This window comes from Jaculus jaculus, chromosome 8, assembly GCF_020740685.1.
Source record: "Jaculus jaculus isolate mJacJac1 chromosome 8, mJacJac1.mat.Y.cur, whole genome shotgun sequence".
Classification (NCBI taxonomy): Eukaryota; Metazoa; Chordata; class Mammalia; order Rodentia; family Dipodidae; genus Jaculus; species Jaculus jaculus.
Window position 1 is genome coordinate 2,486,242 of NC_059109.1, and position 17,037 is coordinate 2,503,278.

Here is a 17,037-nt window from a genome sequence, read left to right on the forward strand (position 1 = left end):
GAGACCCTACCTTGAAAAAAAAATACACACACACACACACACACACACACACACACACACACGCACAGAGTGAGGGGCCAGAGAGAGCTTAGCAGTTAAGGCACTTGCCAGCAAAGGCAAAGGACCCAGGTTCAATTCTCCAGTACCCACAAAAAGCAAAATATACAAGGTGGCACATGCGTATAGAGTTATTTGCAGAGTCTAGAGGCCATGACATTTCTATTCTCTCTCTTTCAAATAAATTTTAAAAAGAGGCAGAAGAAATAAAACCAAGTCAGGCATGGTGGCACATGCTTTTAATCCCAGCACTTGGGAGGCAGAGATAGGAGGATCACCATGAGTTTGAGGGCCCCCTGAGACTACATAGTGAATTCCTTATTAGCCTGGACTGGAGTGAGACCCTACCTCGAAAACCAAACAAACAAACAATAAAAAGGCTTTCTGAGTGGATTTTTTATCAGGCTGTCTGAAAGAGAGTGCTAGAGAATTAGGGGAAAGATGAAACCAGCTGAGAAGCCAGGCCAATGTGGATCAAGTGACTGGTCAGGCATCATTAGCTCTTGGGACAGAATCCCAAATGGCATAATAGACACATCAGCAAGTTCCAGCCTGAGATTATAGTGAATTCCAGGTAAGCCTGGGCCAAAGCAAGACCCTACCTTGAAAACCCAACACAAATAAGGGGCTGGAAAAGGAAAAATAGCTTAGCAGATAAGGCACTCACCTGCAAAGCCAAAGGACCAGGTTCAATTCCCCAGAACCCACATAAGCCAGATGCACAAGATGTCACATGCTTCTGGAGCTCGTTTGCAGTGGCTACATGATCTGTCTCTCTCTCTCGTATATAAATAAAATAAAAAAGTATTTTAAATAAACAACATGAATAAATAAAACATAAAATCTACACAAGCTGTGAGCACCAACAAGCCCTGCGATTCTGACAGCAAGGCCATGCCAGGCCCTCGGCTGCTGCATGAAGGCGCCCCACTGGCGCCGGGGGTGAACACTTGGTCCCCAGAGGACAGTGATTTGGGGGAAGGCTGTGGAACCTTCAGAAGACGGAGCTTTGCTCAACAAGTGGGCCACTGGGGTGAGCCTCTGAGTTTTACAGACCTGCCCCACTTCCTGTGCGCTGTTTCCTGAAGTAGAGGTGATGGGACACGTGACCTGCCACCTTCCCCCACCCCGTACTGAACCGTGCCCCCCGAGTTGTGAGCCAGAATGAACTCTTCCTCCTTAAGCTGCTTCTTCTCAAGTCTTTTGTCCCAGCAACAAGAAAAGAGACAAATGCCAGCATTCCAAGGGCTGGAGGGATGGCTGAGAGGTTAAGGCATTTGCCTGAGAAGCCAAAGGACCACAGTTTGATTCCCCAGGTCCCACTTAAGAAGATGCACAAGGGGGCGCATGCATCTAGAGCTCGTTTGCAGTGGCTGGAGGCCCTGGTGTGCCCATTCTCTCTCTCCCTGTTTCTCTCTCTTGCTCTCTCAAATAAATAAATTTTTTAAAAACAACCAGCTCAAAATGCCATGTTTGATTCATGCTCCAGATTCAAAGAGCCGGGCCCAAAAGCCAAAGCAAACAGCTCCACTTCCTCCCTTCTAGGTCTGTTGCAGTGGTCGTGTCTGGTGACACTTGACACTGTAGTTAGAACATCTTGTCGGGGGCTGGAGAGGCGGCGCAGTGGTGAAAGCAGCTTGCCTGCAGAGCTCACTGGACTGGGTTCAATGCCCCAGGACCCACATAAAGCCGGATGCACAAAGGGGCACAAGCATCTAGAAGTCCCGGTGTGCCCATTCTCTGGCCCGTCCCAATGCTCTCCCTCACTAAGACACGCTAGGAATTCCAAGCTAGGGCCAAGCGTGGTGGCGCACGCCTTTAATCCCAGCACTCAGGAGGCAGAGGTAGGAGAATCGCCAAGAGTTTGAGCCTACCCTGAGACTACATGGTGGATTCCAGGTCAGCCTGAGCTAGACAGAGACCCTATCTGGAAAAAAAAAAAAAAGCTAGGCAGGTGACTCACACCTGTAACCTCAACACTTCAGAAGCTGGGCCAAGAGGATCTTTTATTAAAACCAACCTGGGCTACAGAATAAGACCTTGGCCAAGAAATAAGAACTCGCACAGCCCCAGGGCAGGAAGTAAACCTCCTTCGTGAGAACTGCCCTCTGCTTGCTCTCCGGAGAGAAGTGAACGCGTCATGGGATGTCACCCTGGCCCACACTCTCCTGAGGCTCCGAGGCGTCTGAGCCCTTCACCCGTGAGGTGGTGAGGTCTGGGCCGTGACTTTGACAGAGCTTCCAGAATACCCAGGTGGACCCTCGTGTGCTGTTCCTGGGGAAGCCCTGTGTTTCTCAGGAAGTCAGATGTCACTAACGGAGGTGGAGCTGGCAAAGCGGAGGCTGCGAGTCACTTCATTCCCGCATCCAGGCAGCTCCGAGGTGTCCCTGGTCTTCATTCGAAGACCAGGGCAACGGGCAGTCAGCTGCCACCATTGCTGTCCAGGAGACTGCCCTGGAGAAAGAGAAAGAGAGAAAAGATAGCAGAAGGCCCCTCGCTAGCACCCAGGACTGACATCTGCTCCCTCCTAATGACAGGGCTCCCAGAAGTCTGTGCCACTGGCCGGGAGTTGGTGTGTGTGTCCCCAAAGATTCAGCTCCACCAAGCTCCTGGGTCCACCCGGCTGCAAAGAACTTCCTTCTGAGGCTGTCTGAGCCTTGTTCCCACCACCCTTCCCTCTCCTCTCCGCCACCCAACCTGGCTCATTCAAGACGACTAGTCCAGCATGCAGCAGGGCCAAGGGGAGCCCCCGGCCTTTGAGATGTGCAGTGTTTCCAGGACACTGACCATGTGCACACTTTACAAATTGATGCTTATTTTCCACTTTTACTATTTGTGTGAGACAGGATCTCACACTGAAGCCCAGGCTTCACAGATATCCTCCTGCCTCAGCCTCAATCAAGTCCTGAAAGTACAGACATGCACCAACACACCTGCTTTACAAGATTTATCTACTCTATTTTTGGGTGGGGGACAGCATTGAGGTAGGGTCTTGCTCTAGCCCAGGCAGACCTGGAATTCACTACGTAGTCTCAAACTGGCCTCAAACTCACAGCAATCTTCCTACCTCTGCCTCCCAAGTGCTGGGATTAAAGGTATGCACCACCACACCTGGCAAGATTTATTTTTATGTATTTATTTATTTAAGAGAAACAGTCAGAGAGAGAAAGAGATAGATTGGGAGAAATGGGCATGCCAGGGCCTCTAGCCACGGAAAATGAGTTCCAGATGCATGTGCCACCTTGTGCATCCGGCTTTAGGTGGGTACTGGGGAATTCAACCTGGGTCCTTTGGCTTTGCAGGAAAACACCCTAACTGCTAAGCCATCTCTCCAATCCAATATTTTTGTTTTGTTTTGCTTTGTTTTCAAGATAGGGTCTCACTCTAGCTCAGGCTGACCTAAAATTCACTCTATAATCTCAGAGTGGCCTCAAACTCATGGTGATCCTCCTACCTCTGCCTACCAAGTGCTAGGATTAGAGGCATACACCACCACGCCCAGTTTTTGGGGGCGGTTTTCTGAAGAGGGTTTCACTCTGGCCCAAGCTGACCTGGAAATTCACTATGTAGTCTCGGGGTGGCCTCGAACATGATCATTGTGGTCTTCCTACCTCTGCCTCCTCAGTACTGGGATTAAAGGCATAGACCACCACACCTGACCCAAGATTTATTTTTTCTTGATTTTTTTTTTTTTTTTTTTTTTTTTTTTGAGGTAGGGTCTCACTCTGGCCCAGGCTGACCTGGAATTCACTATGTAGTCTCAGGGTGGCCGCGAACTCACGGTGATTCTCCTACCTCTGCCTCCCAAGTAAGATTTATTTTTTAATTAGAAATCAGTTAATGCTAAGGGCGGTGGTGTACACCTTTAGTCTCAGCACTGAGGAGGCTGAGATAAAAGGCCAGCCTGGGGCTACTGAATGAGTTCCAGGTCAGCCTGAGCTGGAGTGAGACCCTACCTTGGAGAAGGATTAAAAAAAAAAAAAAATACAAAACATAAATCAGTAATGCTAAAAATAGAAACCCGAAGCTGAGAGGCAGCTGCAGGCGTGTGGTGGCTCAGAGGTCTTCCCTCTGCAATCTCCCTCCCCTCTTCGCTGCCAGCCCTCTCCTGACCACCACAGGGCCGTGGCTACGGGACTGTGTCCCTGACCCCGACAGACCCTGCACCAATTGAGGCCCACAGTTCCATCCTGCCACTTGTTCCGGTGCCATCAATGGATAACTCTTATTTGGGTATCCATGATAAACTCAGAGAGGCAGTGAAAACTTTTCAACCTTGGGCCTCCAGCAGAAGTTTGTATATTTTCTGTCCCCAGTCAAGCCCAAAGTAGGTCCCCAAAGCCTTTGCCTCTCAGACTCCTTTCTTGTCCTGTATCTCCTTCATCTCCTCCCACCCCGCCTAGAAGTCTTGTGTTTTCCTCAAGCCATCAGAGCCACTGCCAGCGCCTCATGCCAAACTTCCAAGAGGCCGCATATGAGCCTCAGGACCTCTCTGCCTTTCTGTGTCTGACAGCCAGTCCCTCGCTGTCTGGATGGGAAGGAGAAGCCAGCTGCAAAAAGAGGCTATGATCCTGCCGTCCGCCTGCCACTTGGCACAGAGCTGCTCATGAACTGTCATAAGGGGTTGGTTGGCAGTGATTAAATAGGCTGTTGTGGGTTGGCCTGAGGACCTCACAGCCACATGTAAATGTTATTTGAGTGACTGTGCAGCTTTGTTTCCATGGAGAAAAGCACTCTGAGTCCAAAGAATCTGACCAAAAGTGACCTTGGTGGCACATGGCCCTTTGTGCTCTGGGGGTGACCTTTGTGGTTTGGCACCAGAGAAACCACAGCTGTGGGCCAGCTTGGCAGAGAGTGGGTGTGGCAGGAAGGGTAAGAGTGTCCCTCTAAGTCTGTGTTGTCTTGATCTGATGCCTGCGCAGGAGGAAGGAGGGAGTGAGCCTTCAGGACAAGATAATCTATGTACAAAGATGTGGGGGATCCCAGAACTCCGTCCACTCATCCACGACTCAGTAGATGTGGGGCCGGACATGGTGGCGCACACCTTTAATCCCAGCACTAGGGAGGCAGAGGTAGGAGGATTGCCATGAGTTCGAGGCCACCCTTAGACTACATAGTGAATGCCAGGTCAGCCTGAGCTAGAGTGAAACCCTACCTCAAAAAAAAAAAAAAAAAAAAAAAGTAGATGAGGTGAGTGTGCCTCCACTCAGCCTCCTTATGGTTTGGAGGACAGAAAATGCAGGCTCAGTGGATGAAGATGGAGAAGCAATGGCATGGTGGTTAATATTGTCAACTTGACAGGATCTAGAAGTCACCTAGGAGACAAATCTCTGGGTATGTTTGTGAGGGAGTTTCCAGACAAGGTTAATTAGGGGGAAAGCCCCACTTTCAATGTGGACAGTTCATTCCATGGGCTGAGCAGCAGCACTCATCACTCTGCCTCCTCACAGTGGACTGAATGTGAACAGCTGCCTCCAGCTCCTGCACCCATGCCTCCCCTGGCGTGATGCACTGTCTCCTCTAACTGTGAGCTGAAATAAGCCGTCCTCCTTAAGTTGCTTCTTTTAAAAATATATATTATTTATTTATTTATTTGAGAGAGCACAAGAGAGAAAGAAGCAGACACAGAGTGAGAGAGAGAATGGGTGTGCCAGGGCCTCCAGCCACTGCAAATGAACTCCAGACACATGCGCCACCTTGTCCATCTGCCCTACCTGGGTCCTGGGGAATTGAACCATGGCCCTTCAGCTTTGCAGACAAATGCCTTAACTGCAAAGCCATATCTCCAGACCCTTAAGTTGCTTCTTGTCAGGTGTTTTACCACAACAACAGAAAAAGTCACTAATACAGGAAATTGGTACCAGAAGTGGGGTTGCTATTATGGCAAAACTATGTGGTTCTTGGACCTTTGTAAATGGTTTATGAAAGGAATATGGAACAGTTTGAACCTTTGGGTTAGAAAAGTCTCCACGTGGTGCAAGTAGAGAGAATGGTCCATTCTGGCAGGAGTTTGAAAGACAAGACTGCTGAAAGAAATGTGGATAGTAGAGATCTGGTTAATAAGAGTTCAGAAGAGAGTAAGAGATCTATCAGGAACTAGCCTAAAGCCCATTCCATGGTGTGGTGGTTTGATTCAGGTGACCCCCATAAACTCAGGTGTTCTGAATGCTGGGTTCCCAGCAGATGGAGATTTGGGGATTAAGGCCTCCTGGTGGCTGTGTATTGTTGGGGGAGGGCTTATGTGTGTTATTGCCAGTGCTCCTCCCTTGCCAGTGGTTGGCACACTCTCCTGTTCCTGTAGTCCACCTGATGTTGCCCAGAGGATGATGTCCACCCTCTACTCATGCCATCAATTTCCCTGCCATCGTAGAGCTTCCCTTTTGAGCCTGTAAGCCAAAATAAACCCTTTTTCCCAAAAGCTGTTCTTGGTTGGGTGCTTTCTAATACATGGTTTGTCCTTTTTTGTGTTGGGTTACAGGTAGGGTCTCACTCTATCCCAGGCTGATCTAGAACACTCTGTAGTCCCAGGTTGGCCTGAACTCACAGCAATCCTCCTACCTCTGCCTCCCAAGTGCTCGGATTAAAGGGATGCACCACCATGCTCAGCCTATTCATGTGTTTTTTAAATATTTTATTTATTTATTAGATAGACAGAATGGGCTAGCATGGCCTGTAGCCACTGCAAACAAACTCTAGATGCATGCATCACTTTGTGCAGCTGGCTTATGTGGGTACTGGGCAATTGAACCTGGGGCCTTTGGCTTTGCAGGCAAGAGCCTTAACTGCTAAGTTATCTCTCCAGCCCATGTTGTTGTTGTTTAGGGTCTCTCTTTAGCCCAAGCTAACCTGGAACTTACTCTATAGCTCCAAGCTTGCCTTGAATTCATAAGCAATTCTCCTACCTCTGCCCCCCCCACACACAAATGCTAGGACTAAAAATATGCACCATCACATCCAGACCCATTCATGTTTTATTCTAGCAATGAATCTGACTGTATTCTGCCTGTGTCCTGAGAACTTGAGTGAGGTTAAATTAAAAAGAAATGGACTTATTTTTTTTTTAGTAGAGGAAATACAAAACAGGGTAGCATTCAGGCTGTATCATAATTACTGCCCCCTCAGTAAGAGAGAGCAACATGTGGAGCAGAAAGATATGAAACGTGCAGTTGGGTGAGAAACAAAATGCATTTGAAATTACAGACAAGCTGGGCGTGGTGGTGCATGCCTTTAATCCCAGCACTCAGGAGGCAGAGGTAGGAGGATTGCTGTGAGTTCGAGGCCACCCTGAGACTACATGGTGAATTCCAGGTCAGCCTAGGCCAGAATGAGACCCTACCTCAAAAAAAAAAAAAAATACAGACAAACCCGGCATGGTGGCACACACCTTTAATCCCAGCACTGCAGAGATAGAGGTAGTAGGATTGTTGTGAGTTCAAGGCCAGCCTGAAACTACATAGTGAATTCCAGGTCCGCCTGGGCTAGAACCAGACCCTACCTTGGAAAAAAACAAATTACAGACAAAATAGATTTGAAATAAGCTATGATTGTTGTTGTTTTTTTAAATTAGCATTAAAGAGACCCCTAGCTCCCTACCTACACTGGGACAACAGGAAACGTGTCCTGAGGATAATGACCCACTCATTGAAGGTTCCATCTGTGTAAATTTATTTTAAAGAAGAGAGCCTAATGGAAAATGCTACTGAAGAGGTTCCCTGCTCAACACAACCTAGGAAAGTGTTACCCCACGGCCATCCACAAAGGCCAAGCAAACTGTGGTCCAAGGAGGGCAGGGACCATCCTGAAGTGACAGCAGAACTTGGCAGCATTGTCACTACGGTTCTGGTTTTGTAGGTATGAGAGACGCAACACTGAGGGTGCCATGGAGTCTTGCACCAAGGGTCCACAGAGCTCTTGAAGCTGGGCAATGTGTGGCAGGGGTGGGGTCCCTTCAAGGAGTCCCTGAGAGGTCACTGTCTGCAGCAGTGAAGGAGTAACCTAAGTTGCAGTGGAACCCCAGAACACCGGAGACGCTAGCACCATGGGATGCCCGTCCACCAAGAACAGAGCGGGCACAAAGCGGAGCCGGCCCAAGAGCGGCAGGGAGCCGCAGGCTTTGGTGTTTTCCCTCCGGGCTTCAGTCTCGCTTTGATTTAATCTTCTCTCACTATGCCCCTACTTTGTGTTTGGAATTTTTGAGGTAGGATCTCTCATCTAGATAGATCTAGAACTCACTCTGTAGCCCAGGCTGGCCATGAAACTCATGGCAATCCTGCTACATCACACTATGTACTACTGGGATTAAAGGTGTGCACTATAACACGTGACCCATTCCTCTGTGTGTGTTTTTGTTTTTCAAGGTAGGGTCTCACTGTAGCCCAAGCTGACATGGAATTCACTATGTAGTGTCAGAGTGGCCTCGAACTCACAGTGATCCTCCTACCTCTGCCTCCCGAGTGCTGGGATTAAAGGTGTGTGCCACCAAGCCCATCTCACTGATCTCTTTCTGAATGTGTTTACTCTCTACCAGTGTGTGTTGCAAGCCTGTAACCATTTTGTTTTTCATGTCACAGAGACTCACACAAGTGCCTGGATCTCTGAAGAGGCTTGGTACTTGGACTTTTGAACAGTGCTGGGACTGTGAAAAGACTATGGAGACTTCTGAAGTTAGATTGACTGCATGCATCATGAGATGGCCATGAGTCTATTGGGACAAGTGGTGGAAGATGAAGCTTGAAAGTTAAGTATCCAGGCATGGTGGTGCATGCCTTTAATCCCAGAACCTGGGAAGCACATGTAGGAGGATTGCTCTGAATGTGAGGCCAGCCTGAGAGGACACAATGAATTCCAGATTCGCCTGCGCTACAGCAAGACCCTACCTTGAAAAAAAAAAAAAAATAGTAAGTTCGAGGGCTACAGAGATGGCTCAGTAGTTAAGGGCTTTCCTACAAAGCCTAAGGGCCCAGGTTTGGTTCCCCAGTACCACATAGAAGCCGGATGCACAGTGGCACATGCACATGGAGCCCATTTGCAGCAGCTGGAGGCCCTGGCCTGCCCAGGTTCATTCATTCTCTCATCTCTTTTGCTTGAAAATAAAAATATTGTAAAATTAATAAGTTTGGGTGACAATTTAACAAGGGGTAGACTTTCAATGGCAAATACTGCCAATTTTGCAAGATCTAGAATAACCTAGGAGGGCTGGAGAGACGGCCCAGCGGTCAAGCTGCTTGCCTAGAATCGCCTAGGAGGCAAATCTCTGTGCAGGTCTATAAGTCAGCTTCTAGATTAGGTTGAGAAGACCCACCCTAACTGTTGAATGCACCATTCCATGGGCCGGGGTCCTGGATCGAAGACAATGCGAGGTCCGCCTGAGGACCAGCATTCTTTTCTCTGCTTCCTGACAGGGGACACATGACCAGCTGCCTCACTCCTGCTGCCATGGTGGTCTGTAGCCCCTTGAACTGTAAACTGATTTTATTTATTTATTTATTTGAGAGAGAGAAAGAAGCAGACAGAGAGAGGGGCAGATAGAGAATGGGTGCACCAGGGCCACCAGCCACTACAAACGAACTCCAGACACATGTGTCATCTTGTGCATCTGGCTTACGTGGGTCCTGGGGAATCGAACCTGGGTCCTTTGAACTGTAAACTGAAACAAGCCCTTCCTCCTTTACATCTCTTCCTGTCAGGTAATTGCGTCACCACCACAAGGTAAGTAACTAAAGGTTTAGTAAACTGAGGGGCCGGACTGCAGGTGCAGCAGAGGCAGGGAGGAGTAATGAACTGTGGAGCCCAGGGGCTGGGGTGGGGCTGCGCCCACCTGCCCTGGTTTCCAGCGACACTGGAGTCTTCATATTGCTAGGGCTCCTGCCCACTCACCCAGGTAAGGCTGGGCCTCTTGATGTCCGCAGATTAGCTTCCTGGAATCAAGAATGGCCCAAGTTTGGGATACAATGTCCCAGGTTTTCTCTTTCACAACACGGGCATCTAAGTGGTACCAGGGTGGGACTTGGGGTGCACACCAGCTGCATCTACCCCACCCTCTCTGAAGCGAGCAGATGTGGAGCCAGACTGGGACGCGCACGCCGTCACGGGTGGCCGCGCCACCTCCATTCCTCCTTGTTGGGACGAGGCCCTGGAGTGAGTGTCAGCTGCTGCCAGGCCCGGTGCCGTGAGCAAGCGGTGGTGCATGAGGATGAGACGCCCCAGAAGGGGAGGGAGGCCCACTGGGAATGCCCGGCCGAGCAGGGACACCTGAGCAGAGACCTGGGCTGCTAGACGAGCTTGGAGAGGGGCGGCTTGGGAAGGGAAGAGATGGTGCAGTGCTCGACGGGAGGGCCTGGGGTCCACACGCACAAGCCCTCAGGAGACGCAGTTACATGTGGCCTGGCCCCAAGCCCAGGGGTGGAGGACGCAGTGAACAGAGGAGCAGGTCTGTAAGTAACTTGGAAGTGGACTCAGTCTCCCCGTTTGCAGGGAGTTTAGACTGAGCCATTGAAGGCTGGAGTCTCCGGCTAGCCCTAGGGAACTTGGAGCAGGTGTATTTTGGGGGAAAGCAAGGGCAGGCTCACATCCACAACAGCCCTGGACTAGGTCAGAACCTGGGGCCGGAGGATACTCGGGAGCCTCTCTATGTCGCTGGGGCATCCGTGTCCTTGCCACCCAGCTGGCCGACCCTCAGGGGAGAAGGGTTAAGCTGGCTCTCGCTGGGGACAGGAGCGCTGGCTGGAGCTTGGACATTGAAATAAGCACACTGGTACCACCATCGCCCACGAGGAGATCACATTGTTTAACCGTCAGTCAGAATGAACTCTGGCAACTCCTAGGAGGCCATAGGCTAGACATTAACCCTTTCATTGCAGAATCTGGACTAATGTGTCCAGGAAGGCAACGAGATGCCCAGGGGCGCTCAGAGTCACAATGATTTTCCAGTCACGTGGAAGAACTTCAGTTATTTCAACATCTGCTCAATGCAGGCCCTGCACAGCCCCTCTGGTCCACTTCCCCCGGGGGGGCGGAGCCTGATCCCCAAGTGGCAGGTAGTCCCGCCCACCCCAGGCCCGGACCAGGGTTAGAACCGCAGGCAGGGGGTGAGAAAGCCCAGCTGGGGAGACAGCTGGAGCCCTGAGGAAAGGAGACTGTGTATCCCGCAGGCTCAGTGAGCGCTCCAGGAGGGGGCCCAGAAGTGGGGTTGAGCGCAGAAATCACACCCACGGGCACTGAGGAAAACCCTGAGGTGAGGATGGGTGCCCGAGCCCACCCTTGCAGCACCAGTCCCCAACACCTGCTGGGCTGTTATTTTCTTCGTTTTGTTCTCCGCTCTTTAAATAATTAATATAATTCCTTTTTTAAATACAAAATACACAGTGTCCTTTGTCTTCCTCTTGTTTGGGGTGATTGGGAAGTGTTTTTAAATAAGGGTCTCCGCTCTCTAATAGGTCACGGGCTCCAGGTGGGAGGGCTGGAGTCCAGATGATACCCCTCCCCTGGACTGTCCCAGTGGCACCCCGACTCACCCTCCCCACTGCCCCTGACTTGGGGCTCACGGTGCCCTGGCCCAAGGCCCCCGGATGGTGGCAGGCCCTTGTGGGAGGTGGTGTGGAGCCAAGGCTGTGTGACTCCCGATGGGGCTGGATCTGACAGACAGCGTCAGAGAAAGTCCTAGCCCATGAAGCAGACAGGTCCCAGCAGCACCCCTCCCCTCCTCGGAGGGGCCCCCAGGTCTGAGAAGGAGGCATCCAGCACCGGCAGCTGCTCCAGGACAGGAGTGCGCACCTCCAGCACCGTCCGGCCTTGCTGGGTCTTGAAGGACAAACGGGCGAGGTGAGCACAGTGAGAACTGCCTGTGGGTCCCACAGCTCAGCCCAAGCCTGCCCCTCCCTGAGCATCTTGACTCAGACGCCGATGTATGCACTGGGGGGGTCAGTGTGCCCATGAGCGCGTCTGCACCCGTGTGGCCTGCTGGGCATCCGAGCACCGTGTGCCCACTCATGTGAACCCACCTGGATGGCTCACTTAAATCTTCTCCCACCTTTGTGAGCACGTCTGACCACGAAGCAGGACGCCTCCCTGTTGACTTCAGTGACCCTGCCCACGGGTTCCTCTGCCTGCTCCCGGTCTGAGGCTGGGACCTGCCACCCACCAGCTTTCTGGGTCCGCACCTGACAGCCACTTTTGAATTCCTTGACATAGGGGCTGGTCTCTGGGCTCAGCTCATCTTCGTTGGCCCCCCGGAGTCTCAGGGGCCCATCCCGAGCCACTCCGGAGCATGGATAGGAGACGTCTTGGTGGGCAGAGACGCTGAGCAGCCGCAGGAAGGTGAGCTGGACCACGCCCACCGGAGAGCCCCCGGAGTCCACGTAGGAGAACTGGAAGGACAGGAGTTGGGGGGACACAGATGGGTCTGGGACGCATGCCGGAGCCGGGGTCAACAGTGGGGCGCAGGGGAGAAGGCAGGGCCTGGGAGGGAAGGGGGTACCTGGGGTAATGAACTTGGGTTTCAAGGCAAGGAAACAAAGAGCATGGGGGGAGCAGAGAAGGGGCAGCAGACAGACTGTGGACGGCAGGCAGGCCATCGGCACATAAATCCAGGCACCACCAGTCCCTGAGCAGGTCATGACAAAGCCAAGGGAAGGGCAATCAGGAGGCAGCTCGCACCTGTGTGACGTCATCCCTGGGTGTCACACACGTCTCCCCTCCTGCTGTAAAGTTGCAGAACACCCGGAAGGCATCTCGCGCGCAGCCCTGGTTGGGGTCCACCCAGTACTCTCCTGTCGAATGAGGGGCAGGGAGGTCAGAGCCACCTTCCCTCGCCCCGCCCTCTGCCTCAAGGCCATAGCCTGCCCTGGGGCAGGCTTCCAGGCCTTTGTCACCCGCTGCCTGCCATACCTCCATCCCGGCCTCAGTTCCCCTCACCACCTGCCAGCCCACTCTGACACCGGCAACCATATCCCCAGTGGCAGCCCCAGGCTGCTCTGAGGGGAAGAGGTGACCGCCCTGCCATCTGTGCACGCCTATCTACTCTCGCGGACGCTGGTGTCATGAGCGGTACTCAAGGGTGGGGCCGTATCAACTGCCTACAATACGGAAGGTCAGGTGACTACGAGCCCCCAGTACAAGCCCCTCGACCCTCACCCCACCCCAGCAGCTCCCCTAAGACCCCCCTCTCTCCAGCAGCCTCACTCTTGCTCAGTCCCCTGCCCTGAGGCTGGCACTGACCATCAGGCAGCTCAGGGTGGCACAGCTTCAGGTCCTGGCAGGTGCGGGCGGGGCTGTCCTGGGTCCCTGTCGGCCTCCTCATCTGCTCAATCTCCTCCCGCAGCGAATCCAGTGAGCCAAAGATCTCCTCCAGCCCCCCGGGACTGCCCGGGGCACCTCCTGTGGGCATGGCCTCATCGTCCTGCACCAGGAGACTTCCGTCCACGGAGCGGCGGGTCTTCTTGGGCATCTGGATGGGCAGTGGCTGGATCACCTCTCCCGGAGGGCCCTGGGTGGGGGGAGAGGGAGCGGGCGTGAGAACAGCCCGAAGACAACACAGAGACCGCGACAGGACACAGAGGGACGGAGGGAGGCAGGGAGGGCCACAGCCAGCAGGAACCGCTGCCCCCAACTCACCGGGTGTCCTGGAGGGCCCTGGATGCCCTTCGCTCCCTTGGGTCCGGCTGGGCCCTATCAAATAAGATCGAGAGGGGGCTGGTGTGGGATCTGTATACAGAAGGGTTAAACTGCTCTCCTGGTAAGAACGAAGGGCTCGCAGGGGAGGGGAGGTGGGTGTGTGTTCACCCTGGAGCGGCAGGGTCAAGGCCAGCTGGGGCAAAGGTCAGGGCTGATGGGGTCACTCACAGTGGCTCCTTTGGCTCCTTTGGGGCCAGCAGGTCCCTGTGAAGCGAATGGACAGAGAGGCTTACCACAGGGCAAGGGAGGGATGCAGAGGAATTGGGGCGGGGGCAAGGTCAGTCGTCTCAACACCCTGGGTTTCCACAGAAGGGAAGTTGAGGCCGCACAGAAATGGGGGACTGTTACTAGAAGTCAGGGGTGGGGTTTGGGGACTTAGCAGAGCAGATGGTTACTCACAGGGAGGCCAGGGGGCCCTCCAGGACCGATGGGGCCAGAGGCTCCGGGGATACCCTAGGGTGGGGAAAGGCTGATTCAGGTTCACCACCCCACCACCCCCAGCACGAACCCCGCCTGCCCTTAGCCCCAGACCAGTGCAGAGCACATCCACACACACCGTCTCTCCCTTCTGTCCCGGGGAGCCCTGCGGGCCAGGAAGACCCCGGTCCCCCTTCTCTCCTTGCTCTCCCGTGGGCCCGATCAGTCCAATGAGACCTGGGTGACCCTAGAGGAGGAACAGGAAGTCACAGGGAGTCAGAGAGGACGGGGCTCGGGGTCTGGAGAAAGAGCCACCGCTGGGAAAGGCCCCACTGAGTAAGGGCCCCTGGGCCGCGCTAGCAGAACAGAGGCCCTGGGCACCCGCTGGGTTGCGAGGGAGAGCCGATGACAGAGCTGCCTGGCCACTTGCCCCCGTCACTCACCTTCTCTCCTTTGGCTCCAGCATCGCCCCGGAGGCCTGGAAGCCCTGGGGGTCCCTGTGGGAAGACAAGAAGTCATTCTCAGGAAAAGGTGGGACCAACACCCCACGTTTCTCCAGTGTCAGCTGCCCCCATCCCGTGCCCACTTACTCACCACAGGACCCGGGGGGCCAGCCAGGCCCGTGGCTCCAGGACGGCCTTGCTGACCCTACAGGTTGGAAAGAGCCCGAGGGTCAGGAGTGTCCCCCACAGCGCCTCCCATGGCTGTTGCCCCCTCCCCGCCCCTCCACGTCAAGACTTACCACTGAGCCTGGGAGGCCCCGTAGACCATCAGGGCCAGGCTTGCCTGCTGGGCCTGCAGGACCCACAGGGCCTGTCTTCCCAGGGGCACCCACAGAACCAGGATCCCCCTGAAACACACAGAGAGACTTTCTTCTAGAGGGCAGAGGCGGGGGGGGGGGGGGCAAGGGGTCCAAGGTGGGAAGGGTGGAGGCGGGAAGAAGGTGCCGGACCTCAGGGACCCCAAGGGCGGGAGCAAGTACAGAACCCTTGTCCCGGGAGGAGACTCAACACGGGCGACATCTGGAGACAGGACAGGGACAGAGGGGACGCTCTAGCACGCAGGACGGCCTCCCTCTCACCTTGGCTCCCTTCTCCCCTTGCCGCCCCTCTGGACCAGTCGTGCCGGCAGGTCCCTGCGGAAGGGGGCAGGAAGGAGGTACACGATGAGGCAGGGGGGCACCAGGCTCAACTCGGCCCCTTCCTGCCCCCTTGTACACACATGTGTGCACACTCACGCACACAGAGAGGACCTCTCACAGATGGTGGGGACAGGTATAGCTGCACTATTGTTAAAATGTCAAGCCAGGTGTGCGACGCGTGCCTTTAATCCCAGCACTTAGGAGGCAGGAGGAGGAGGATCTCTGAGTTCTGGGGCTATAGAGAGAGTTCCAGGACAGCCTAGGCTAGAGCGAGACCCCGCCTCAAAAACAAAAAAGAAAAAATATCTATATGGAGAAAAGTATCTATATGGAGAGGACCCCACCGTGTGTGTGTGTGTGTGTGTGTGTGTGTGTGTGTGTAATAGCTGCTGAGCCACTTCTCCTGGCCCCACCTCCCACCCCAGCAACTGAGCAGCTGGGGCCCCAAGGGCTCTTGGAAAGGCCTCTCCCATGCTCGTTCTGATAGTCTGTAATTACCACCGCCCCTGGCAAAGTCACACCAACCAACCAGGGACAGAGACCCAAGGTACCCAGCACACTGGGGCCGCTGTGCTCACCGAGGACCAGCCAGACAGCAGCACCTCGCTGCCTGCTCCTGCCACCGCCCCCCCACCCGCCCTGCCCTCCTGAGCCCACCCTGTCATGCTGCTTACCCGCTTGCCAAGGGGTCCAGGGGGTCCATTCTCCCCAGTGGGACCAGGGGATCCCTAGAAGAGAGGGATTGGACAGGGTGAGTAGGCTCCAGTCAAGAGACCCTTGGGGCTGGAGGACAGCCTGCGGGCTTGGGCTCAGGGGTGGGGGCTCCTGGTTGCTCACAGGCTGTCCTGGCTCGCCGTCCTCTCCACGGTCACCCTTCGCACCATCCTGGCCCTGCAGGGGTGAAGCAAGGTCAGAGGAAGGCCCCCAATCCCCACCCCTCCCACCCCTCCACCCACCCCAATGAGCCCCTGCTTCCCAACACCAAGGCGCCTCCCTTCGCTGAGCCACTCACCCGAGGGCCGCCTTCTCCAGGGGGGCCGGGGTCGCCAGGGAAGCCGACGGGACCCTGACCAGAGGAAGGAGTCAGAGTCATGCTCCCTGAACAGCCTACCCAGAGCCAACGGGGAGAAGGTCTCCAGTGACCCCCCACCCGTGCAGCCCGCTAACGCTCCCAGAGAACTGACCACTGGGCCTCGCTCGCTTTCCTCCACACCCTTCTCAGGAGATCCCATTCCCACTGCCTCCCTCTCAGGCACCTCCCACCCCCACGGCCCAAGACACATGCGCGCCCACGCGCACACGCACGCACACGCACACGCACACGCACACAGTGTTCCCAGGCCTCCCACTCCCAGCGCCGCTCCTCTCCTGCCATCCCCCAGACTCACAGGATTCCCTTTGGGGCCATCATCGCCTGTGGGGCCTTTAGGCCCCGGTGGTCCAGCCTCTCCCGGCTGCCCTGACTCTCCTTTCTCGCCGCGCTCCCCACGTGGGCCCTAGAGGACAAGAGGAGGCACGGTGGTCTCAGAGCCTCTTTTCAAAAACTGTTCCTTTTGCCAGGCGTGGTGGCGCATGCCTTTAATCCAGCACTCGGGAGGCAGAGGTAGGAGGATTGCCGTGAGTTCAAGGCCACCCTGAGACTACATAGCGAATTCCAGGTCAGCCTGGGCTACAGTGAGACCCTACCTTGGAAAACCAAAAAAGAAAAAAGAAAACTTTCTTCATTTGCACATGTGTGCACACCGTGCGTG

At 54.3% G+C, this 17,037-nt stretch overlaps 1 protein-coding gene across 10 annotated transcripts in view; it reads right to left on the reverse strand.

The window, feature by feature from the left end:
• Nucleotides 1–10,821: 10,821 nt before the first annotated feature.
• Col11a2 (collagen type XI alpha 2 chain) overlaps nt 10,822–17,037 on the reverse strand; it is a 33,449-nt gene continuing 27,233 nt past the window's right edge. For all 10 annotated transcript variants that reach the window (XM_045157775.1, XM_045157778.1, XM_045157776.1 and 7 more), the window contains 16 exons: nt 16,675–16,782; nt 16,299–16,352; nt 16,124–16,177; nt 15,961–16,014; nt 15,227–15,280; nt 14,888–14,995; nt 14,740–14,793; nt 14,589–14,642; nt 14,285–14,392; nt 14,128–14,181; nt 13,897–13,932; nt 13,669–13,722; nt 13,273–13,540; nt 12,712–12,824; nt 12,216–12,422; nt 10,822–11,856 (listed from right to left, as the gene is read on the reverse strand). In XM_045157775.1, the coding sequence (XP_045013710.1) occupies nt 11,716–11,856; nt 12,216–12,422; nt 12,712–12,824; nt 13,273–13,540; nt 13,669–13,722; nt 13,897–13,932; nt 14,128–14,181; nt 14,285–14,392; nt 14,589–14,642; nt 14,740–14,793; nt 14,888–14,995; nt 15,227–15,280; nt 15,961–16,014; nt 16,124–16,177; nt 16,299–16,352; nt 16,675–16,782 (1,521 nt within the window). In that variant the 3' untranslated portion in view covers nt 10,822–11,715. The remainder of the gene's footprint in view (nt 11,857–12,215; nt 12,423–12,711; nt 12,825–13,272; nt 13,541–13,668; nt 13,723–13,896; nt 13,933–14,127; nt 14,182–14,284; nt 14,393–14,588; nt 14,643–14,739; nt 14,794–14,887; nt 14,996–15,226; nt 15,281–15,960; nt 16,015–16,123; nt 16,178–16,298; nt 16,353–16,674; nt 16,783–17,037) is intronic.